Source organism: Orycteropus afer, unplaced genomic scaffold (assembly GCF_000298275.1).
Source record: "Orycteropus afer afer isolate SDZICR_OR568_19922 unplaced genomic scaffold, OryAfe1.0 scaffold00088, whole genome shotgun sequence".
NCBI lineage: Eukaryota > Metazoa > Chordata > Mammalia > Tubulidentata > Orycteropodidae > Orycteropus > Orycteropus afer.
Window position 1 is genome coordinate 443711 of NW_006921675.1, and position 26916 is coordinate 470626.

The 26916-nt window shown below is 40.5% G+C and overlaps 1 protein-coding gene across 1 annotated transcript in view; it reads right to left on the bottom strand.

Moving 5' to 3' along the window:
• ESR2 (estrogen receptor 2) overlaps nt 1–26916 on the bottom strand; it is a 71571-nt gene that overhangs the window by 11809 nt on the left and 32846 nt on the right. Inside the window, exons 4-6 of the mRNA XM_007942280.2 lie at nt 24947–25246; nt 19156–19294; nt 11921–12054 (exon numbers count right to left, since the gene is read on the bottom strand). Coding sequence (XP_007940471.2) covers nt 11921–12054; nt 19156–19294; nt 24947–25246 — 573 coding nt within the window. The remainder of the gene's footprint in view (nt 1–11920; nt 12055–19155; nt 19295–24946; nt 25247–26916) is intronic.

The following is a 26916-nucleotide window of genomic DNA, read 5'->3' on the forward strand; positions in this document are numbered from 1 at the left end:
AAAAAAAAAAAAAACTATTGCCTTGAAATAATCTTTAAACCTTAAACCAAAAGTATCTCCTGAAGTCATCTTAAACCGAACAATGTTGTTGTTGTTATGTGCCATCAAGTTGGACCTGACTCATAGCGACCCCTCCTTGGGTTTCTGAGGCAGCATCACTACGGAAGTAGATTTCCCCATCTTCCTTCCGAGGAGTGGCTGGTGGATTTGAACTGCCAACCTTCTGGTTAGCAGTCAAGTGCCTTAGCCACTATGCTACCAGAGCTCCCAACACAAACAAACTGAACAATAGTTTAGCTTAACTAGTAAATAAGGTCTACCACGAGCATTAGTTCTTTTAAGATCTACATGGGATCAAATTGACAACAGAAACTCAAAAGATTAGACAGGAATCTTAGGGGGTAGTTAAGTTTATGGTAACGAGGGAGGAACAACTCAGGAGGGTAAAAATATTTGTACAACTTGAAGAATATAATCAATGTCACTAAATTGTACATACAGAAACTATTGATTGTAGGAGCTCTGGTGGCATAGTGCCTAAAGCATTTGACTGCTAACCAAAAGGCTGGCAGTTCAAACCCAGCAGCCACTTCTTGGAAGAAAGACTGGCAATCTACTTCCATAGAGTTACTGCCTCCCAAACCCAAGGAGGGGTCTCTACGAATTGGATCTGACTCCATGGCAGTGAGTGGTTTTTTTTTTTTTTTTTTCTTTTGGCTACATTCTCAACAACAACAACAAAATAATAATCACACCTAAAAGTTTCTTTGTGTCTGTTTGGAACATATCTCTCCCACCCACCCCTCAACCAAACCCCAGGCAACCACTAATCTGCTTTCTGTCACTATAGATTTGAGTTTTCTAAAATTTTATATAAATGGTGTGGCGCAGTCAATTTGATGGTAAAGCTCCTCTAGCCATGATCTTTAACTCTCACCAGATGACTGGGTGGAGCTATGCAAATGTAAGGTGCTTATGGCCTACCAAGGGGATTGGATAGCTTGCTAATAATGTAAAATAAGTATGTTTCACCCTTGTGGGGGTGAAACTGTGCAAATAAGGTGTATGAAGCCCTAATGTGAGGAATGGTCAGTTTTTTCATTCCTTTAAGCCTATAATGAGCAACCCCAGAGGCAGAAGAGGGGATCTCACTACTATCAAGAAGGAAAAGCCAGGAGTGGAGTGTGTCCTTGGACCCAAGATACCTGTGCTGAGAAGACGGCAGAGAGACAGCAGAGAGGTGGCAGAGAGATGGCGGCAGCAGAGCCAAGAGAACTGCACAAGACAGAGCAGCAGGCTTGCTGGCCCATGGAGTGAAAAAGCTGGTTGCCTTTCGGCAGGAGGCTTGCTGGTAGAGTCAGGTGCACCTATCGGCAGAGCTAAAAGATCTTTGTAACACTTGCCCGAGCAGGGCAGAGACTAGGCCAAGAGGTCAAGGGCCAAAGAGAAGCACACCTATGGACATGACCAAAGTGAGGATGTCTTGATCAAAAAATTGTATCCTAGCATTCCTGAACCTGAATTATAACCTATGCTTCCCTAATAAACCCTATAATAATGAGTACTGCCTATGAATTTTGCGTAGCCACTGCAATAAATTATCAAACCCAGCAAAGAAGTCGAGAATGATGTGGGAGGGAGAGCTGGTGTCAGAATTGGAGAAAAGGTGGAGAGTGGTGGCATGTCTGACCTCCCCGCCTCACAGGAATCAGCTTTGGGATTTTGCTATTAATCCATCTCTCTACCCCTCGTGAAATTAGAGGAGGTCAGAGGATGTCACTTCCATGCCTTTTTTGCAAATGGGGTCACACAATATGTACTCTTTTGTGTCTGGCTTCTTTAACTCAGATAATTATTTGGAGATTCATCCATGTTTCTGAATGTATCAGAAGTTAAATTATTTTTACTGCTGAGTAGCATGCCATTGTATGGCTACACCAAAGTTTATTTATTCATTCATCTGTTGATACACATTTGGGTTTTCACCAATTTTTGCCTATTACAAATAAAGCTGCTATGAACATGTGTATGTGATGTGAACATTTTGTGCAAGTTTTTGTAGGAATATATATTTTCCTTTCTCTTTGGTGATTACCAAGGAGTTGAAAGACTGAGTCTTCTGGTAGGTATATATTTAGCTATGTAAGAAAATTCCAAACAGGTTTCCAAAGTAGTTGTACCACTTTACATTCCCACCAACACTGTATGAAAGTTCCAGTTGTTCTACATCCTCACAAGCATTTGATATAGTCAATCTTTTTAATTTTAGTCTTTCTCTGGGTGTATAGTGGTTTCTCCTTTAGTTTTAATTTGCATTCCCTAATGAATAATAAGTTTCTGCATCATTTCACATTATTATTGCATCAGTGTATCTTCTTTGATGAAATAGCTGTTCAATTATTTGCCCATTTTAAATTGAATTTGTTAGATTATTACTGAGTTGTAAGAGTTCTTTATATGTCTGAAAACTGTTCTTATTTTGCCTTCATTTTTGAAAGATGTTTTCATTGTGCATTCTACACTGATTTTTTTAAAAATACTTTAATAAAAACATTATTCTCCTATCTTCTTGACTTTCATTTCAGAACAAAAATTTGCTGCCATCTATGTCTTTCTTCTGTCTATAATATTTCTTTTTTTCTCTGGCTCCTTTTGAAGATTTTCTATTTATCAGTGGTTTTACGCAATTTAATCATGATATGTCTTGGTGCAGTTTTCTTATTCTTGGCATTGATTGATTTCTTGGATCTATTTGATTACGTTTTCATTAAATTGGTCGACCATTGTTTCTTCACATATTTTTCAGACTGTCCAAACACATGTATATTAGATAAGTGTAGTGGTTCCATAGCTCACAAAGCTCTGTTCTTCTTTTTTTTTTTTTTTTTTTTAGTTCTTTTTTCTTTCCATTTGTTTTTTGGTAGTTTCTATTGCTATGTCTTCACATTCACTAATATTTTTTTCTGCTGTACTTTATCTGCTGTAAACCCTATCCCAACATAGTTTTCACATCTATAAATTCCATTTGGGTGTTTTTCATATTTCCATGTCTCTCTCTAACATGTTCATGCTCTCCTCTCCTCTTGAAAATACAGAATATAGTTATAGTAACTGTTTCAATGTCCATGTCTGTGTACTAATTCTGTCCTCTGTTATCATTCTGAGGTATTCTTCAATTGATTGATTTTTTCTTTTCATTATAGATCATAATTTCCTGCTGCTTTGCATGCTTGGTAATTTTTTATTGGTTACCAGACATTGTGAATTTTACCTTATTGGGTGCTAGATATTCTTGTACTCCTTTAAGTATTCATGAACTTTGCTCTAGGGCATAGTTAAATTACTTGGCAATAGTTTGATCCTTTCAAGGCTTGCTTTTAAGCTTTATTTGGCAGGATTTAGTCCAACACTCAGGCAGTAGAAGGAGCGATTGGCTGCTAACCCAACGGTTGGTCAATTTGAACCCACCCAATGACTCCACAGAAGAAACACCTGTCCAACTGCTTCTAACTCACTGCCGTCAAGTCAGTTCCAAGTCATAGTGACCCCTCCTTGGGTTTCCAAGGTATCTTTATGGAAGTAGATCGCCCAATCTTCCTTCCGAGGAGTGGCTGGTGGGTTTGAACTGCCAGCCTTCTGGTTAGCAGTCAAATGCCTTAGGCACTATGTCACCAGAGCTCCCACGTAAAGATTACAGTCAAGAAAACCCTGTGGAGAAGTTCAACTCTGTAACACGTGATCACCAGGAATCTATAGCAATGAGTTTGTTTACTCACTCAGGTAATACTCTCTGAGTGTTCTATCCAATGTCTAGTGTATTACAGAGTTTTCCCCTCTGGCTGTTGAGAATATGAAATATTCCTGGCCCCATGTGAACTCTAAGGCGCTCTAGTGGTTAAGGCATTTGGCTGCTAACCAAAAAGTCACTGGTTTGAACCCACCAGCGACTCTGTGGAAGAAAGATGAAGCAGCCTGCTACTGTAAAGGTTTACAGCCTTGGACACCCAGTGGGGGTCACTGAGTCAGAATAGACTTTGAGGCAATGAGTATGTGAACTCTAGAGATTGTCTGTCTTTTTTCTGGTGGTTCTTTCCCTGTCCTTAGTCAGTACATTTACATGCAAAATAATTAGTATTCTGCCAAAAACTCAGAGAGGACCCTCTGCAGAATTCCACAACTCTCTCTGTAAATACCTCTTTCCTCTTCAGTACTCTTCCCTACAAATCCTAACTGCCTTGGCCTTCCCAAATTCACAACTCAGAGAGACCACTGATCTTTACCTGGGTCTCCCCTTTCTGGTTTGCAGCCTTGAAAGTGACTCCAGGCTGGCAATTGAAGGGCTTACCATAGTTGTGTTCCTTTTCTTGGGGATCACTGTGCTGTGGCCTGTTGTCCAATGTCCGTTCATTTAATTATGTCAGGGTATTTATTTGTTTAATGTGGGAAGGTAAATTCCATCCCTAATTGTTTGCTTGTTTTAAATTTAATGCTACAAATAATCAAAACGAAAGAGCCTGTCCCTTCAAATCCTTAAAATCTAACAGAGAAAAGACTCACGTCTCCTTACAGTGGAAATTTTCTAGTAGAAACAGAACCCCATTTTCCTAACAGCAATGCCGAGCAAAATAAATTTATTTTGACAAGTGTTATGACTACCAGGCAGAGGAGAAACTTTCTTAGAAGAAGATTTCTTGGCTTGGGATTTACTGCAAATTCTCTCATGTACCAACAAAAGTAGTAAATACATCACATGCCCCCTTGTCCTCCATAATTCACTTAATATGGTAGTTCTATCAGACACTGCAGGAGGAATGCTATAGTCTTAGTTTTTTTCCATTTGCACAGATGCTGTTTCTAGCTTTTGACAACAACACAATATGATGTTTCAGAGGCTAAAATGACTATAAGGACCCTTGCCAAACAGAAGGCTTTATACTGTAAAGGGTTGTAACAACAAGCAAACTACTTTCCAAGGAGTACTTTGATGCACAGAAAAGAGTTCTAAATTACTTCTGAAAGTAAGAAAAACTCTATAATCTGTCATTTGGTGAATGATCCTTTTGTGCCAGGATGGCAATGTACCTTTGAAGCAAATCCTCCCTTTAACAGACAGAAATGGCAACACACATGAGATAAAATTTGTAGGCAAATTGAACGAGAAGGTCAGAAGAAGGTAATTTTCTTCAACAGTCAATTTCAAACAGTCCACATAGCATCTGCTATGTTCATGTGCACATCAGTTTAATGGATTATGTAAACTGGGCCCTCATATTACCAAGTAAAAGGTGAATGACAACAATAAGTACCAAGGAAGTGCCAGAAGCTCCAAAGTACTTAGTACTGTCCTTGGCTTCCCCCAATGTTCAACTGTGTGATAATTTGCCATTTCTACTCACAAATTCATTCACTGCTATTCATAAAGTTTTCAGTGGCCACTTTTTTTCAGCAGTAGATAGCTCCATCCTTCTTCCCAGTCTGGAAGCTCTGCTGAAACCTGTCCATCATGAGTGACCCAGCTGGTACTGGAAATACCGGTGGCAAGGCTTCCAGCAACATAGTAACGTGCAAGCCACCACAGTACTACAAACTGACAGACAAGTAGTGGTACACTGATAGGAATGTTCAGCAGTATATTGATAGGGAAGTGCCAGAAATTCAAACCTGATTCAGAAGAGGGCATGGAATAAGGGATGTCATTGCTGATGCCAGATGGATCTTAGCTAAAAGCAAAGAATACCAGACAGATGTTTACCTATGCAAAGGCATTGGACTGTGTGGGTCCTGACAAACTTTGGATAAAATTGGGAAGAATGGGAATTCCCAAACACTTAATTGTGCTCATGAGGAACATGTATATAAACAAGAGGCAGTTATTTGAACAGAACAAGGGTATAGTGAGTGGTTTAAAATCAGGAAAGGCGTGATCAGGGTTGCATCCTTTCACCATACTTACTCAACTTGTATCCTGAGCAAATAATCCAAGAAGCTGGACCATATGAAGAAGAATGTAGCATCAGTTTTGGAGGAAGACTCATTAACAACCTGTGATATGCAGATGACACAACCTTGCTTGCTCAAAGTGAAGATGACTTACTAATGAAGATCAAAAACTACAGCCTTCAGTATGTATTACACCTCAACATAAAGAAAATAAAAATCCTCACAACTGGGCCAATAAGCAACATCATGATCAATGGAGAAAAGACTGAAGTTGTCAGAGACTTCCTTTGAATTGGATCCACAATCAACACCCATGGGAGCAGCAGTCAAGAAACCAGATGTCATAGTACACTGGGAAAACCCACATTAATAGACCTCTTTACAGTATCAAGAAGCAAAGACGTCACTTTGAAGATGGACGTGCACCTAACCCAAGCCATCGTATTTTCAGTCGCCTCATTTGCATGTGAAAGCTGGACAATGAATCAGGAAGATCGACAAAGAATTGATGCATTTTAATTGTGGTGTTGGCAAAGATACTGAAAATACCATGCGCTGACAGATGAACGAACAAATCTGTCTTGGAAGAAGTACAGCCAGAATGCTCCTTAGAAGCAAGAATGGCCAGGTTTCACCTCACATATTTTGGTCATATGGTTAGAAGGGACTACTCCCTGGAGAAGGGTATCATGCTTGATAAAGTACAGGGTCAGTGAAAGAGGGGAAGATCCTGAAAGGGACATTAACACAGTGGAGGAGACGATGGGCTCAGCATAGCAAAGATTGAGGGGATGGCCCAGGACCAGGCCTTACTTCGTTCTGTTGTGCACAGAGTCACTATGAGTCAGAGCTGACTTGACAGCACCTAACAACAGCAACTCACAAACTGTTTGCTTTCCAGAACTGGGGTGGAGGCTACGTTGGGTGCAGGGGAATGTCCTGCTAGGCAGGCAGAGCCAGACTAAAACGCAATGCAGAAGTGCAGAAAGGTTGTCTTGAGTTTTTCTACCTTCAGATTCCTTCATTCCCCCAGGGCTTTAACTATCCCCCACCAGCTCCTTGACAGCACACTATACAAGAGCTACTCAAAGTACCAGTCCACAAAGAGATGGATAGAGAAATTCAGCATTTAGCAACTTTTATAGCAATTGACAGAGTAATTTTAAATCAGGTAAATGTAATAATGAAAACCTAGGGTTTGCATTTTCTTTAATTTCTCTAGTAACTCATTGTATTTTTGTCATTTCTTTTTTTTTGGGGGGGGTTGCATTTACCCATCATCCTTTTCTTACCGACAGTGACAGGAACCAAGCCAGTGCTACATTAATCCGGAAACAAAAACTAAGTAGGCAATATTGTGAGAATTAATACAAGGTTCTTATTTTTTTTTCCATCCTGTTTTCCATTTGAACCAGTTTGTACAAAATTCATTCTTGTTATATTTTATAAAAGTAACTGTCTAGGGAGAACTGAAAATTTGACAGGAAAAAAAATTGTCCTTCACAACAAAGAGTTGGCTACTTTGTGTATGTTGTGTATGTTTCCCTTTCCTCTTCATCAAAACAGTGTCTCAAGTGGAGAGCGTGGGGGTGTTGGACAGATAAGAAATAAGTACAGGGTAGGGAGAACACAGCTGGTCCCAGATGAAGAGGCAGCCTGGACCCATGCGGCCACAGGTTCTGCATTGAGAATTGGCTCCTAGGACTGCTGCTTTGGCTGACTGAAAAGAAAGTAGCATGATATGATCTCAGAGATTCCTGTTGTTTCAAAATTTAAACTCTGAGATACTCACTCCCCTGCCCAAACTCCTTCTATGGCTGCTGAATGCCCAAAGCAGCAGTTTTCAAGCCAAGGTGTGCAGTACAGCCTTTTCCACCTCTACCAGCTGTCCACTGGATGACTTGCAGCTCTCCAGGCTCCCTCAGGTTCTTTTATTCCTCCATGTCTTTTCCTTAAATCTGCCCAGCTAACATCTACTCATCCTTGAAGACTCTGTCAAGCATCATTCCCCTCTGCAACCATCCAGAGTCTCTCCTCCTTCTATTTTCCTATAGTGCTCTGTATATCAGGAGCTCTGATGGTGTAGTGGTTAACACATTGGGCTGCTAACCAAAAGGTCAGCAGTTTGAACCCACCAGTTACTTTGCAGGAGAAAGATGAAGCAGTCTGCTTCCATAAAGACTTACAACCTTGGAAACTCAATGAGGTAGCTTAACTCAGTCGTAAAAAGGGTCAACTCAATGGCAGTAGGTTTATTCTGTATATACTTTAATGTAGCATTGTTTTGTTGTTGTTGTTAGGTGCCATTGGTCAGCTCTGACTCATAGCTATCCTGTGTACTACAGAACAAAACACTGCCTGATCCCGTGCTATCCTCACAATCTTTGCTGCACTTGAGCCCATCATTGCAGCCACTGTGTCAATCCATCTCGTTGAGGTCCTTCCCCCTCTTCACTGACCCTCCACTTTACCAAGCATGATATCCTTCTCCAGGGTATGGTTCCTTCTGACAATATGACCAAAGTAGGTGAGACAAAGTCTGGCCATTCTTGCTTCCAAGAAGCATTCCAGCAACACTTCTTCTGGGACAGATTTGTTCGTTCTTCTGGCAGTCCATGGTATTTTCAGTTCAACACAATTCAAAGGCATCAGCTCCTCTTCAGTCTTCCTTATTCATTGTCCAGCTTTCACAAGTATATGAGGAGATTGAAAATACCACATCTTGGGTTAGGTGAACCTTGGTCTTCAAAGTGACATTGTTGGCATTTTCTTAACACCTTAAAGAGGTGTTGTACAGCAGATTTTCCTAGTGCAATATGACATTTGATTTCTTCTCTAGCTTCCATGGGTGTTGATTGAGGATCCAAGTGAAGTGAAATCTCTAACAACTTCTATCTTTTCTCCATTTATCGTGATGCTGCTTATTAGTCCAGTTCTGAAGATTTTTGCTTCTTTATTTTGAGGTGTAATCCATACTGAAGGCTGTAGTTTTTTATCTTTATTAATAAGTAACTCATCTTCACTTTCAGCAAGCAAGATTGTGTCGTCTGGATATCACAGGTTGTTAATGAATCTTCCTCCAAAACTGATGCCACATTCTTCTTCAAATAGTCCAGCTTCTTGGATTATTTTCTCAGCATACAGGTTGAATAAGTATGGTGAAAAGACCCTGATACATACCTTTCCTGATTTTAAACCATTCAGTATCCCCTTGTTCTGTTCAAATGACAGCCTCTTGGTGTATGCACAGGTTTCTCATGAGCATAAGTGCTCTTAAATTCCCATTCTTCATAATGTTATCCATAACTTGTTATGATGCATACAGTTGAATGCTTTTGCATAATCAGTAAAACACAGGTAAACATCATTCTAGTACTGTTTGCTTTCAGCCAAGATCCATCTGACATCACCAATGACATCCCTCATTCCATGTCCTCCTCTGACACCAGCTTGAATTTCTGGAAATTCCCTGTCAATATACTGCTGCAACCCATTTTGAATTATTTTCAGCAAAATTTTACTTGCATATGATATTGTTCGATAATTTCCACATTCTGTTGGATTACTTTTCTTTGGAATGTGCACAAATATCAAACTCTTCCAGTCAGTTGGCCAGGTAGCTGTCCTCCAAATTTCTTGGCCTAAATGAGTAAGCACCTTCAATGCTGCATTCGTTCACTGAGACATCTCAATGGATATTCTGTCAATTCCTGGAGCCTGATTTTTCTCCAGTTCCTTCAGTGCAGCTTGGATTTCTTCCTTCAATACCACTGGTTCTTGATTACTTGCTACCTCTGAAATAGTTTAATGTTGAGCAGTTCTTTTTGGTACACTGACTCTGTATGCCTTCCACCTTCTTCTGACGCTTCCTGCATCATTCAATATTTTGCCCAGAGAATCATTCAATATTGCATCTCAAGGCTTGAACTTTTTCTTCAGTTCTTTCAGCTTGAGAAATGCTGAGTCGGTTCTTCCCTTTTTATTTTCTAACTCTAGGTCTTGGCACATTTCATTATAATACTTTATCTTCTCAAACTGCCCTTTGAAATCTTCTTTTCAGCTCTTTTATCACATCATTTCTTCCATTTGCTTTAGATACTCTCCATTCCAGAGCAAGTTTCACTCTCTGACATCCATTTTGGTCTTTTTTTCCTTTCCTGTCTTTTTAATGACTATTGTTTTCTTCATGGATGATGTTCTTTATGTCATCCCACAAGTTGTCCGGTTTTCGGCGACTGGTGTTCAGTGCATCAAATCTATTCCTTAGATAATCTCTAAATTCAGGTGGGATATCATCAGGGTCATATATTGGCTCTTATGGACTTGTTTTAATTTTCTTCACTTTCAACTTGAACTAGCATAGAAGCCATTGATGGTTTATTCTGCAGTGAACTCCTAGCCTTTTTTTGACTGAAGATACTGAGCTTCTCCATTGCCTCTTTCCACCGATGTACTTGATCTGCTTCCCATGCAGTCCTCTGGCGAGGTACACGTGAAAAGCCACCGTTTATGTTGCTGAAGAAAGGTATTTGCAATGGATAAGTCATTGGTCTTGCAAAATTCTATCATGCAATCTCCAGCATCATATCTATCATCAAGGCCATATCTTCCACCCTGATGATTCTTCTTTATTTCTAACTTTTGCATTCCAATCACCAGTGATAATCAATACATCTTAATTGCATGTTTGGTCAATTTCAGACTGCAGAAGTTGGTAAAAATCTTCAATTTCATCATCTTTGGCTTTGGTGGTTGGGGCAAAATTTGAATAATAGTAGTGTAACAGTTCTTCCCTGTAGGCATATGGATATTACCCTAACACTGACAGCAATGTAGTTCAGGATAGATCTTGAAACATTCTTTTTGACAATGAATGTGATGCCATTTCTCTTCAATTTGTCATTCTCAGCATAGTAGACCATATGAACGTCTGATTCAAATGGCCTATACCAGTCCATTTCAGCTCACTAATGCCTAAAATATCAATCTTTATGCATTCCATTTCATTTTTGACAACTTCCAATTTTCCTAGATTCATACTTCATACATTCCACATTCCAATTTTTAATGGATATTTGCAGCTGTTTCTTCCCTTTTGAATTGTGCCCCATCAGCAAATGGAGGTCCTGAAAGCTTTACTCCATCCATGTCATTAAGGTCGAGGACTCTGAGGAGGCAGCTCTTCCCCAGTTGTATTTTGAGTACCTTCCAACCTGGGGGGCTCAGCTTCCGGCACTGTATCAGACAATGTTTCGGGCAACTGATAAAGTTTTCCAGTAATAGACAGTGTTTCACTGCTATTCATAAGGTTTTTACTGGCCAATTCTTTCAGAAGTAGATGACCTCATCCTTCTTCCCAGTCTGTCTTAGTCTGGAAGAGCTCTGCTGAAACCTGTCCACCATGGGTGATCCCACTGGTATTTGAAATACTGGTGGCATAGCCTTCAGCCTCACAGCAACATGCAAGCCACCACAGTACAATAAACTGATAGACGAGTGGTGGAGTATAGCATCGAGATCATTATATTTAATCATTTGTTTTCTCTCTCTTCTCCCTATGCTTTGAGCTATGTAAGGGCAGGACTGTATCTTAAGTCTCTTTATTGAATGAGTTAATGAATGAATATTTCTGGAAAAGCAGAACTCAAATCAGGACATATAAAGCCTGTTAACTATGTAAAACTATGAAAAAGGTAGGAAGGTAAACATTTTAAAGTTTCTTTCCAGCAAAATGACTTGAGTTACATTTTTTATTGACTGCCAGTAATTTACCCAATGAATAATTTACATTCAAAAGTTAACTACAGTTGAAATCCCTATAAAATAAAGCAGAGAAGGCAGAAAGAAAGCCATTTCCCCCTTATTCGACAGAGTAAGGAGTTCAATACTCTTCTTAATGCTCTGCCATTTTAGAAACAGCATCTCTCCCCCCATGAAACACAACCCAGTAAGACAGTAACACAGCTGTGCGGTTACTCACTAGAGTTGAGGAGGATCATGGCCTTGACACAGAGATACTCTTTGTGTTGGAGTTTCAACTCGCGAAACCTTGAAGTTGTTGCCAGGAGCATGTCAAAGATTTCCAAAATTCCTTCTACACACTTTCCCTCATCCCTACAAAAGATCATTTGGAAATTTAAGGAATGTGTAGCTTCAGGCCATCATCAAAAGCAATAAGGAATGTTTTCTTTTTACTCGCAAATTCCATCTTGTGATCCTGTAACTATAACAAGTTGTTAATGAGACCATACCCAGTGGTATGAAATTATTATATGAAGTTATATAAAGAAGACAGGGCATTTACTACACATCTCTGAAGTAAACATTTGAATAAATACTATTTAGTCAAAAGGGTGCATCAGAACTACATTCTCCATCTACCTATTCACCAAATGCTTTCTTAAAAAAATGCCATTTCAGTTGATTATTTTCGATCTAAACTGTGTCAGCCAAGCAGCCCCAGCATGACACGTATTATTAAAATGAGATATTCCATGTTCCAATTAGGAGAAGCATCTGGAGTGTTTATGAGGAAGTCTGAACATTAGAGAAGCAAATATCTGAAGAAGAAATAGTCCTTCCTATCTAGAGCTTGACTCTCCCTTCCTGGTGGTCATTTAGAAAGTCGTGGAACAACTAAGAGAAATTTAAATGCAATTAGAAAAACATTAATGTGGCATACAAAGAAATAACGATCACATAAGATTGATTAGAATCAGGAAAGAAAGGTAGAAATGGAGCTGTGAATTTTTTGAATTCCTGAAGATAATTTGTAAGCAAAAGTTTTAGACAAACTTTGACTGAACCATATAATCAAAATTCTTTCAATCACTCCTTTGTAAAAATGAATTTTTAAAGTATACTTTTGAAGTAAATCACTGGAACTTTATCTAGAAAATACCAGCTTCTATTCACCACAGCCAGACACACATTATTCCACCCCAATGCTCTCAAAAAATTTCTGTTGTTATCGGCCAGAGTTATTGGAAGTCCTTGACAAGCAGTTAGATGATTTTGCCACAAAACCTTCATTTGCTCCTAAAAGCCTACGGCTCACAATGAAGGACAGCTGTGGCCACGGTGATTTTCTCTTTTAGTCCCTCTGGCCGTGCCTGAAGGGGCCTGAGGTCTACAGTGAACTAGCAAAGAGGCTCTTCCCCTTCCCCCAACCAAAGACACTTCTAGTGATGGTGGTGTTGGGGCAGGGGTCTGCGGAAAATCCAAATCAACTGATGCTACTGTGTACCTCCAATTCTGGGAAACCTTCTCCTTTAAGTACTATTTATTTATGGCTGCTCACCAGGATCCTGCATTGCAGGGCATTCACACCCCAGCAAATTCACCAACACCAAACTTTAAGCCACTGCTGGCCAATGGAGACTTTCCAAAAGTGTACAGTTAAGTGATAAAACAATCATGCCCCCTGAAGTCACTTGCAGGAAAAGGCCACCTTCCAGAATCAGATCCCTGGGTAAACAGTGTTGAAACCTGTGGGAAGCCTCAAACCTTTCCCAAGCCCCGTCACTCCACCTCCCTGACCACCTCCCTGCTCTGGTTAGTTTGAGACAGCCTGCTGCAGGCTTCCTGCGAGGACAATACACACCCTGCCCATAGTAAATGCACAAGAAATTCTTATTCACGGAGTACCCCTGATGTTACATTGTCAAATCACTCTACTAGGGACAATTAATGATTGGAAACTATAACTTTGCACGTGAGGACATTTAATACCAAGAAATGTCTTTAAAATGTCTCTCATGGGGGGGGGACCAAAAAAAATAAAATCAAGTCCTGCATCAATGGTTTAATAGTTTGGCTATTTATTCTTCTGTGAGACTCAAAGTCATTGGTGGGATTATGTTCATCCAGCTCCCCTACATCCCACACCACACAGCATGGTACAGGATCATCTGACATCAACCCTGTTCTCCAGAGTTGCAACCTGTGCCTAAGAACAGTCTCTAAATATTGAAATTGGTGCCATTTCCTCTTTTAAACACATCATTTTTAATGCAAATTAGCATTTTTTAAATGGAGGTGGGGAATCTTACATTCCAGGGCATCTGAAGCCCTGATAAATGCTGCAACTCACAATAATCGGAACAAGTGTATCTTAAGGAAAAAGTAAAGTTTTAAACCGATTCTAAAGAACTAGATCTGATTGCTTTCTTTTTAGCAGGTGCAGCAGCCAACCACTTCATTCAAAGTGTGGCAAGGTTAGAATATTCTATTCACTTTGTAGGCTACAAAATCAAAAAACTTCTAGAAAATAACATGAGAAATGTAGGGGCAATAAGGTACAGTACCTCTGAAATGACACCTTAATAAAGTTTTAACTGAAGAGGAGTTATATAGAACAGAGTGGAGAAGGATTTTAAAATAACAAATTAATGACACCTATTTCATTTATTTTATAACTATGTATTGAAAATGATTTATGAGTAAGAATAAGAACAGGACTAAAAGATTTGAATCAAAGATAGAGGGTGTCTAATTTGAATATTAAAACAATATATCAATCAAACCAACGTTCTCATGAAAATTTACTTTTGTATACTGATTTCCATAAACTAGAGCTCTGGTAGCATAGTGGCTAAAGCACTTGACTGCTAACCAGAAGGCTGGCGGTTCAAACCTACCAGCCACTCCTCGGAAGGAAGGTTGGGCAATCCTACTTCCGTAGTGATACTGCCTCGGAAACCCAAGGAGGGGTCGCTATGAGTTGGGGCTGACTCGACGGCACATAACAACAAACAACACAGTGCTAAAGAAAAATAAATTTATAATTGCATGTGTAATACATCATTACTCAATAACCACTCCTTTGTAAAAGAAATCCACTCTTTTGTAAGAACGAGTGGGCTTTGCTTTGGGGAACACTATTCTGTCCCCCAAATATATCTTCTGATAGCACACCTCTGATTACAAACCACAGTTTACCTCTGTGTGTGGCAGTGGTGGAGGCGACTCAAGCCTTACACACGGCAAGGACTTGATGAATTGATATTGAACTGAAGTGAAAATTATCTGGGGTGAAAGGGGCAAGTGAAGGTTTAGAAGTGAAAATTCTGTGGGTATCACGAAGAAATATCAATATATAAACAACTAATGTGAACTCATACTCAGTACCTTCACAATTACATATGCGACTCCACAGAACACTTTAAATGACCACAATGGGGTCCAAGCCCAGACCCAAATGTCCACTGACTTTTTAATAACATTTAACATTAGACAAGTTCCTGTTGATGCGAACAGCATAAAAATGCCTAACACATGTGATTTTTTTGAGCAAATAAAAGCTCAGATTCCATAGTAGATCTTCACATGAGTTTACGATTCTAATGGTTACTAAAAGAAGAACTACCTTGTTAGAAATAAGCTGAGGTAACCGGATTTTCCTCTCCTCATCAGTAGATTCAAGTTTTCTCTCTGCAGAAGCCTCAACAAGAATAAAGGGAAACAGAAATCATAGTCTGAGTATCCACAAACGGACTGATTGAGTTGTTGTATTCACTGCTTATACACCCATACCACCGCTAGAAGAAACTCTCATTGGACAAGCCAGCAAAACACAGTCATTTTCCAGTAATGTGAAGACTATTTATTCATTTTGCAAAAAGATTCATAATAGAACTGACTCCATTATGGGCTATTATACCTGAATTTGTAAAACAAAAAATTCTAAGTAACTTTTCCAGATAACTTCCTATTACATAAAAGTGTATTTAATAATAGATGCACTAAGAAACTGAACTATCTTAGCCTGAAGTTCTAGACTTCACAAAGTTAGCATGTTAAGAACAATAGGAACTGCAACAAAACTAAACACCAGGAAGCATATTGAAAAATGCTTGCTCAATGTGAATGCATTTACAATTCCCAAGAACTCCTCTTCTATACTCAATCCATATATTAGATTTATATGTTGTAAAACAAAACTTTCAAATATTTATAGAGAGCAATGTGAGTCTAAGGAGCTCTGGTGGTGCAGAGGCTAATGCATTTGGCTGCTAATAAAAGGGTCAGTGGTTAGAACACATTAGCCACTCTGCGTCCAGAAGAAAAATGAGGCACTCTGCTTCCATAACAAATTACACTCTTGGAAACCCTACTACACTCTGTCCTATAGGGTTGCTATGAGTCGGAATCGACTCAATGGCAACGGGTTTGGTGTTTTCTCGTGTGGTTTTTTTTGTTTTGTTTTTGTTTTTTGTTTAATGTGAGTCTATTAGAAGAAATTTGTAAGAAAAAAATGTTTTTTTTTTTTTCTACCTTCTATTACCCAGGTAAAAAGTAGGCCTAATATTTATCCAGGATTGGGTGCTCTGGTGGCATAGTGCCTAAGGCATTTGCTAACCAGAAGGCTAGTGGTTCAAATCCACCAGCCACTCCTCGGAAGGAAGGTTGGGAGTTCTACTTCTGTAGTGATAATGCCTTGGAAACCTAAGGAGGGGTTGCTATGAGTCCGATCCCACTCAATGGCAGTGAGAGCTCTGGTAGCATAGTGGCTAAGGCACTTGACCGCTAACCAGAAGGCTGGCGGTTCAAACCCACCAGCAACTCCTCGGAAGGAAGGTTGGGCAATCCTACTTCCGTAGTGATACTGCCTGGGAAACCCAAGGAGGGGTCGCTATGAGTCAGGGCTGACTCGATGGCAAACAACAACAACAACAACTTAAAATAACTTACAGTTAACTCATACAAAGAAAGAAAAGAGGTAACTAAAACAAAAACCAGGAATGAAACAGTCACAGAAAATTTGGCATCAATTTAGGTATCAAGACAAAACATAAAATAATATAATCCCAAAGTCTCATAAAGCAAACTTACTTGTTCATCAAAGGATATAACTTTCTAGCACTAATTTATAGGAGAATTATATGTACATATTCATGTGTGTGTACGTGTAGGAGGTAGCAGGAAGCAACTTTATTTAAAATACCAAGCAAAATATCATGAATAAGTGAATGAATGAACTGAGAGTGACAGTTTGGCTTGGTGCTTAGCTTTTCATTCTACCTTGCAATGTGGTCTGGTAGCATAGTGCCTAAGGCACTTGACTGCTAACCAGAAGGCTGGCAGTTCAAACCCACCAGCCACTCCTCGGAAGGAAGGTTGGGCAATCCTACTTCCGTAATGATACTGCCTCGGAAACCCAAGGAGGGGTCGCTATGAGTCGGGGCCGACTCAACAGCAAATAACAACAACAAGGTGACCACAGGAGGAGGGACTTCTGAAGTGGGCAGGGTATAGTAGGGTTATTGTAAGACCAAGGAACAAAATAGAATGTTCATTTGTCTTAACATCCTCCTCTTTCTCCTGCCTATTCTCTATCCCACTGAGAGGCAGAAAACCCACTGTAGTTAAGACTGTTGACTACAGACCCAGACCCTCAAGTCTAGCTCCACAACCTACTACCCTATAACTGCAGGCAAGTTACTTAGTCTCCCATTTCACATCAGAAGGACAGGAATAATAATATTTACCCCCAACGTTAAATGAAATGTTGAGAAGATTAAATGAGTGAACACACTTCAAATGCTTAAGATGATGCCTGGCACATCTAAGCCAATAACTGTTTTTTTCTTTTTATTGTGATTTGGATGAAAATTTATAGAGCAAATTCATTTTCCAGACAGTCATTCATACACATTTCGTTTCATGACATTGCTTGCAATCCCCATAATGGAACAGCCCTCTTTCCACTTTCTCCCTGTGGTTACCTTTTCCTGTGTCCTTTCCTATGCATTCCTACCCTCAATAACTATTTTGATAGTTACTAAAGGATCTGCGGCCCCACACTGCTCTGGACTTCCAGAGCCGCCGTCTCTCTGCTTCTCCACCTGCACTTGTTCCTACTCAAGCCACATCTCATGCTCCCGCTCTTCCCAAAGGCTCTGTGCTCCACCAGAACACATCTGGTGTTCAGAACAGTACCCTCTGCCAGTCTGTTCATCCACGACAACAGACAGAGTGCGTTCTAATGCCTTGGAATGTTGTTTTTCATGTGAGTAGCATGTACATGGGGATCTTCTGATGCTCTAACTAGGTAACAGCAACAGCTGGGGGCAGGTTCCAGTCAGTGAATAGCACTGGGCATCCCAAAGGTGACTGAACATTCAACACCAGCATTTCTTTTTCAACTAAGTGTGAAAACAGATTTCCATGGAGATTTTTCAAACTGCTCAAATTTGCTCGAAGAAAATGTTCTGCTATTCCTCTAAGAACCGTTAGTGTTACTGTTTGTCCCAGTGTTCCCTCCCAAAACAGTTCACTTTATAGGTCATATAAGTCAATTAAACATTGGTTCCTTTTCTGTGCCATCTTTAAAAGAAAACTAAATGCTAGCAAGTTATGGTATTAAAACCATCATTCCCCAATTTCCATTAAATTTCATTTGATTTTAATAACCACTCCTTTCACTCCTATTGCCAAAATACTACCTAAGACAAGCATTAGGGTGTGTTGTTGCTGTTGGCTGTTGCTGTTGGTAGTCGTTGTAAGTTAGAGTCGCCTTATGGTGACCCCATGCGCAATAGGATTGGGCAACTGTGATCCACAGAGCTTTCACTGGCTGATTTTTTTTTCCCAGAAGTAGATCACCAACCTTTTCTTCCAGGTCTATCTTAGTCTGGAAGATCTCTGAGGCCTGTTCAGCAACATCATAACACACATGCCTCCACTGACAGTTGGGGGGGTGGGGGCTGCCCACGGGTGCACTGGCCAGCAATCAAACTCAGGATCACACATGGAAGGTGAGAATTCTACCACTGAACCATCACTGTCCCCCATTAGGGGGAGGTAAAGCACATTAAAACTTATTTGCCAGATTTATAAGCTGTCCAGATAGCTGGAGATGCAATTGGTCCCTACAGAACAGAGTAACTTAAAAGTATAACCTGAAAATGGAATTGTTAATGTAGAAAAATCTAAACTGCCCTGTGTACTTGCTGGCCACAAGCCCTGCAGGCCACAGGCCCTGTTCTGACCTCGACCCATGGATGCTGCTGCACTATCAGATAACAGTGAGTCACGAGACACTGGATACTTCGACCCATGCTCTCTCGTTCTGGGTTTTTGACTCCTGAAGGGCCAATGCCATTCTCATCCTCGGCCTTTCAGGGGTGGGATTTTAATTACAGCACCTGTTCCCACTCACTAAGCAGTGCACTCAAACACGTTGGAGAAGAAACACAATGAACTTTTTCTCACCTGTCCAGAATGAGGTCTGGAGCAAAGATGAGCTTGCCGGGATGGTTGATGGAGCGCCACATCAGCCCCACCATTAACACCTCCATCCAGCAGCTCTCCAAGAGCCTCACTTGGTCGTACAGGCTGAGCTCCACAAAGCCTAGGGAAAGCAAGAGGCTGTGAGACACACCCGCCCTCCTCCTCAGCGCCCTGTGTTTGTAAAACCAGAAACAGCAAGTTTCAAAAAGCTAAGAAAACACAATCAATTCGAAGAAATGATCAATACTTTAAAGTATGGTTGAATGGTGGCTAAAGGAAAGAAATTTTGAATTGAAGGCGTGTGTTATGCATTGAAGAAGCCCTGGTGGGGCGTTGGTTAAGCACCTAGACGCTAGCCGAAAGACCAGCGATTTGAACCCACCAGCTGCTCTGCAGTAGAAAAATAAAGCAGTCTGCTTCTGTAAAGATTAAACCAAAAAAACCCAAACTCACTGCCATCGAGTCAGATCCGACTCATAGAGACCCCTCCTTGAGTTTCTGAGGCAGTATCACAATGGAAGTAGATTGCGTGATCTTCCTTCTGAGGAGTGGCTGGTGAGTTTGAACCTCCAGCCTTCTGGTTAGCAGTCAAATGCCTTGGGCAGTATGCCACCAGAGCTCCCTCTGTAAAGATTACGGCCTTGGAAACCCTATGGGGGCAGTTCTACTCTGTCCTATAGGATCACTATGAATTGGAATCAACTCACTGATAATGAGTTTGGTTTGGGGTTTGGGTTATGCATTGAATTGTATCCCTCAAAATTTATGTTAAAGTCCTAACCCTTGGACCCTGTGAAGGTGACCTTGTTTGGAATTGGAGTCGTTGAAGATACAATCAGTTAGCATGAACCCGGACTGGAGTTGGGTGGGTCCTGATCCAATCTGAAAGGTATCCTATAAAAGAGATAGAAAATACAGGGCAAATGGCCAAGGGATGACAGCTGAAACCAAAGAACACCTGGAGCTAAAAGAGGCTGGGAGTCAAGAAAGTATCTTCCACTAGAGCCTTGGAGAGAACACGGACCTGCTGATGCCCTCAATTTGCACTTTTAGCCTCCAACCTATGAGAAAATAAAATTCTGTCATTTAAAGCCACCCCTACTTTGCAGTACCCAACCTTCCTTCCGAGGCATGGCTGGTGAGTTTGAACCGCTAGCCTCCTGGTTAGCAGTCAAATGCCTTAGGCACTATGCTACCAGAGCTCCTATAGCAGCTGTAGGTAACTAATAAAGTGTGCAACTCAAAATTTCCCAACTTAGACTCCTAGCAACAAATATACTTCACTGAGAATTTATCAAGAACTGTTACCTGGGCTCATATGGTTGCCCAGAAAGATAGATGCTAGGGAGGAACAGAAAGTCAGAACCCATCTTTGTTAGTTATATCCTACTATTTCCCGCTGAGAAAGAACATGCTCGACTGTAGTCAGAGGGACTGTCTGACCCAGCCTATGTCCTGGGACAGGCATAGGTAGTCAAAGTGGGAGGGGCAGGCAGGCAGCAGTGCCAGCTCTTGTGGAAAAATCAAGGCTCCAACAGATTCCGCCAACTGTTTACAACTTCCCATCCTGTGTTAGAATCATTCTTCTCGGGAGGAGCACTATCTCCAGGGTATTCCAAGCTAAAGAGCAAATGTAACCATGGAAGCAAGTATCACTTGCCGAATAGCATGCATTGGTTGGTCAGAGAGCTAGAAAGGAACCTAGGTAATCTCTGAGGAGGTGAGTACTTCAAAAGCAAAGCAAAGATCATGGAGGCTTTCTCTATGGGGCATGTTAAAAGGAAGAGGCATTGTGATAAAAAAAAAAAAAAAAAACAGTAACCAAACACAGCCTTTGAGTGATTCAGGCTCCTCCCCACTCAGCTTCTCAGTAGCTAATTACCTAATCTCTTTAAGTCTTTTTCTTATAGGAAAAGTGGGGCAATAATACCTACGTCTGAGAATTTCTGCAATGATTAAACTGAGGCTTTGTGCTAGAAGAGGCCAGCCTGAAGAACATACTACTACACCGAGGAAAGCACTCCCTGGGTGGAAGGGAGAAAAGAAGGCCCATGGGCCCTGGAATAGTGAAGACTCAGATCTGATTTCCTGGCAGCAACCTGGAGATGGAAGATCCCAGAGAGGAAAGCTTCCTGACACGTCTTTCTGCTTCCCAAGTGAGTCCCAGAAACAACAAAGAGCTGTTAGAACTGATGAGGCCACGCAAACAGTGGGTAGATGTGTAGCGAGGATTAATGACAGAGGCCCCCTTGCCTCTTCACCAACTCCATGACACTGTACAAAGCCTTAGTTAGAACTATTGCCCATCTTAGAAGTGGGGATCCCCTAGGGCAAGTGAAGTTAAGTCTGTGAATGATCCATAGCAATAGAGGTTGGAAAGATGATTGTGTTGATGTGTATACAAAATATATAAAGAAACATGATCATTGTTGCAGGCCTGAGTTTATGAACTATGATCCATACCAGTGACATGCATAATGTGCATAGCAGAATGTCTATGATGTTTTAAGCACTCACTAAATGTTGAGGTTATCTGTTTACAAGTGTGTGTGCACAGTACAGCTATGTTGACTTCCACAGACCCTCCAAAGACTTACAGTTCATAAGGATTTTACTGACAGTGTTTCAAGATTTCAGCAAGGAATGGGGATAAAAGGAGCCCTGGTGGCACAGTGGTTAAGTGTTTGGCTGTTAAATAACCAAAGGCTGGTGGTAAAAACCCATCAACCATGCTATTGAAGAAAGCTGTGGCAACTTGCTTCTGTAAAGATTTATAGCCTTGGGAACTGTTCTGGTTACCTAGTGCTGCTCTGACAAGAAATATACCACAGATGGGATGGCCTTAACAAACAGGAGTTCATTCTTACAATTTGGAGGCTTTAAGTCCAAGTTCAAAGTGCCAGGCTCTAGGGGCTGGGTGAAAGCTCTTCAACCTTGGGGTCCAGCTCTGCCTCCTGCTCCCGGCCCACTGGAGCTAGAGGCATTTCTTCACTCAGACGGCTGCAGGATGCTGAGGCTGAGAAGTCCCAGGGTTGACAAGTAAAAAGGCACAGTCCAATGTTACCAAACCACACGGCAGGCCATTAACTTAAGTCCATTGTAAGTCCCAAGGTTGGCAAAGTATAGCAGGCTGCTCAACCAAGACAAGGCTACATGCAGGGTCCAAGTGTGCCATAGGCTAGAGACCATTCTAAAAAGCTTCTCCTTATATACAGGAAGCAGACCACATCCCAAAGGCAGCTACTCAACAGCTTGTGGTAGATCCCACCATGGAGTTGATTGCCAGTCTTCTCATGGGGATTAACTACCACCAGCTGCCCAGCCACTCAACCAGGCCCAGCCAAGTTGACACACAAACCAAACTACCATGGGAACCCTCTAGGGCAGTTCTCTGCCCTATAGAGTCACTACGAGTCAGAATCGACTCAGTGGCAACGGGCTTGGGTTTTTTTTGGATAGGGATAAAGTTCTCAGAATGACCTTGTGAACCAGACTGGAAAGAATGGGCTAGATGACAGGTAAGTTATGTGTTTGTGTGGGTGGAACAATGTTCCATGCCAACCTGTATCAACTTGGAGTGAATCTGCATGAACCCTGGCCAAGTCCAGTTCAATATTTTCAACTATACATAGAGATAACATAAAGGCAGGTCAATCTATTTTCTAGACAAGAGATGATGGAAGGGAGGGTGAGCAGATTGGATAGCAGAACTGAGATTCAACAAGAACCAACAACTATTGAAAAACAAATTAAATTTAACAAGATAGCTAGTTTTAAAAAGTCTACTCTTAGACAAAAACAGGGAAGACTGGAGGTTACAAAGAGGATTAAGACAGAGTGACTATAATATTCATCATCTAAACTGGGACACTTTTGAGAATCAAAAAGAACATGTTGAATGTCCCTGAGACTTTTCCATACAAAAGACATAGCTGCTCTCCATAAGACCCCACAGAGAGACAGAAAATGCTGAAAAAGGGAAGACCCTGATCTTAAAACAGAAAAGAGACAGAACATACAAACTGCTTCACAAAGTTAAGGTGAGATTTGTCACCCTGTCTAATGCTTCTTAGGGAGCTCTCATAGCATAGTGCCTAAGGCACTTGACTGCTAACCAGAAGGCTGGCGGTTCAAACCCACTAGCCACTCCTTGGAAGGAAGATGAGGCAATCTACTTCCATAGTGATACTGCCTTGGAAAACCAAGGAGGGGTCACTATGAGTTGGGTCCGACTCGACGGCACATAACAACAACAACAACAACTAATACTTCTTGAACTTGCGGATCATAAACAAAAACACTGGGGTTAAAAGTATCATATTTAGTGGTTTCACATTTACCCTCATAACCACATATTATTAAAATACTTTAATAAGATAATAAGGGCTTGCTAATGGAATTTAGATGGCAGAAAGAGGTATAGGAAGCCAAAAGGAGAAGGGAAAAGAATCTTTTTCATATGATTCAGGATTAAATTCTAATTACTAAATGGATTAATTACCAGGATGACAAAGATACAAAATTCTCACTTAGGGATGTAATAATAAGCTTATACATTAAAATGATAAGAAACATAACAGAAAACGTCTGATCAGACGTCAGAGAGCTTATACCTTACAGAGTTGCTACAGGTGTTACTGAGGGAATAGGAAATGGGGACAGAAGGCAGAGATATTAAGAAGGGTTCACTCCTCCATCAACAAAATCGAAATTCAACCCTGAAAATCCTCCTTTCATATGAGATAGTTTTGCGCTAATTTTTAAAAATCCCATTGCACATCTAAGGACTAAAAAATAAAATAGGGGCGGAATGACACATCACTAATACCGGCTCTGCTTTATTCTCCCAATGTTCAAATAACAATCATAAAAAGTTAACAGCAGGGAGGAACACCTCAGAAAAGGAGGGTGAAAATGGCTGCACAACTCAAAGAACGTCATCAATGTCATTGGTCGATTACTGTATACTGAAATATACATGTAATATACATAGAACTCCAATATGGAGAAGTATACTGCAAATATACATGTAGAAACTTGAATTGGTGTGTGATTTTGCTATGTATATTCTCAACAACATAAAATAAAATATTTTGATAAATAAATAAACAAAAAGCTAATAGCTACTATTTATACAACATTGACTGTGTGCCAAGCCCTGTTCCAAGTTTCTTCATGTATTAACCAATTTAATATCTGCAATACTTGGAATTCAACATTGATATTTCCAAACAGTCATCAAATAGTATATGTTTATAATACATTCTTAAAATATTTACATGTATATACATATGTGTGTGTGTAACAATATACATATAGTTCTTTTCACATACTTAAGGAATATGTTGTTGTTGTTGTTATGTGCTGTTGAGTCAGACCCGACTCATAGCGACCCCTCCTTGGGTTTCCGAGGTGGTATCATTATGGAAGTAGATTGCCCAACCTTCCCTCTGATGCATGGCTGGCAGGTTTGAAGCCCCAGCCTTCTGGTTAGCAGTCAAGTAAGTGCCTTAGGCACTACATACACTACCAGAGCTCCTATGGAATATAAAGTAGCATATAATCCAAGAAATCTAAATTTGAACCTGGCCTTCCAGGTCATGTGTCAAGGTAGGAGGAAAGAATATATTTTATTTAAAAGTTATAAATCAAGCTGTCAATCTGCTCAACATTTAGATATAGTTTGTGGAGCTTCCTTTGTATTCTTGCTCTATACATGTTAAGGGGACATCTTTTTACAAATAAATGGAAAGCTAAACCTAGAAAGTCCTACCGGGAATTTTCTTGGCCCAGCCAATCATGTGCACCAGCTCCTTGTCAGCCAACTTGGTCAGGGACATCATCATGGAGGCCTCCGTGAAGGGCAGGTTGGGGCGGTTGACGAGCACATTGGGCGGCTCGGCCTCCAGCAGTGTGAGCACCAGCTGCTCCGGGCTCAAGGCATTCAGCAGCAGCTCCTTCACGCGGGTCACATTCCCACCGCTTTTCTTGGCTTTGCTCTGGCAATGCAGCTGCTCATCGGAATTTCTCTGCCTTCGCACTATGCGGTATCCACACCTTTCTCTCCGAGAGCCTGAGAGGAGAGCAGATGTTAATACAGTGCTCTGTGCTTTCCCCACCTCTTCCCCAACCCAATTCAAGCTCCCCCAACTGCCAGGATAAAAATGAAGCAATATGATAATTGTAAAACTTGAGTTTATTCTCACAATTTGTCTTAGAACAGAAGTCTGACTTTTATTTTCTGCAAACTGAGCTCTGGTGGCACAGTGCCTAAGATATTTGACTGCTAACCAGAAGGCTGGGAGCTCTGGTAGCATAGTGGCTAAGACTCTTGCCTGCTAACCAGACGGCTGGCGGTTCAAACCCACCAGCCACTCCTCGGAAGGAAGGTTGGGCAATCCTACTTCCATAGTGATACTGCCTCGGAAACCCAAGGAGGGGTCGCTATGAGTCGGGCCCGACTCGACGGCACATAACAACAACAACAACAACAACCAGAAGGCTGGCAATTCAAACCCATCAGCTACTTCTCAGAAGAAAGGTTGGGCAATCTACTACCGCCTCAGAAACCCAAGGAGGGGTTGCTATGAGTCAGATCTGACTCAACGGCAATGAGTTTGTTTTATTTATTTATTTTTTGGTGGGTCAGGTACCAAAGAGGATTACAACTATGACTGTATTAGCAAAAGTGACAGCATGACTTTTGTAGGAACAATAGCCCAAATGATCTCAAAGTCATCTGTGGAGGCTAAGTCCATTTCTCTTTTAAAGTATGCCAACATACCTCATTTTCCAACCATGAAACTGGGAAATTTTATCACGTAGCAAACAGGGGAAAGTTAAGAATTCAACATTGATATTTCCAAACAATTAATAAATAATATATTTATAACACAGTCTTAAAATGTTTATATGAATATGCATACATGTGATGTATATATATATATTTCTTTTCATATACTTATACTATATGAATTAATTGAAAATATTAAAAAAATCAAAAACAAAATTTTAAAATTCTTTTTCTATGCTTTTTATACATTTCATATGCAATCAAGAACATCATATATGAAAAATAAAAAGGTCATTAAGAAGACAGGAAAAAAGAAAAGAACAAAATGGACGTCAGAAGAGAGTCTGCAACCTACTCTCAAACATAGAGTAACTAAAGCAAACAAAAGAAATGATGAAGTAAAAGAGCAGAATAGACAATATTAAAGGGTGACTAGAAAAGACAAAGTATCACAATGAAATGTGCCATGACCTGGAGTTAGAAAACGAAAAGGGAAAAACATGCTCAGCATTTCTTAAGCTCAAAGAGCTGAAGAAAAATTCAAGCCTCGAGTTGCAATAGTGAAGGAGTCTATGGGCAAAATACTGAATAATGTAGGAAGCATTAAAAGAAGATGAAAGGAATACACAGTCACTGTACCAAAAAGAATTGGTTGATGTTCAACAATTTCAGAAGGTAGCATTAAAGAATAGCATTAAAGAAGAAGTCCAAGCTGCACTGAAGGAATTGGCAATAAAACACACCTTCATAAATTGACAGAATGCCCATTGAGATGTTTCAAGAAATGGATGCAATACTGGAAGCACTCACTCATCTATGTCAAGAACCCTGGAAAATAGGTATCTAACCAACTGACTAGAAGAGATCCATATTCGTGCCCATTCCAAAGAAAAGTGCTCCACAGAATGTGCAAACTATCAAGTAATATTAATATTGTTGTTGTTGTTGTT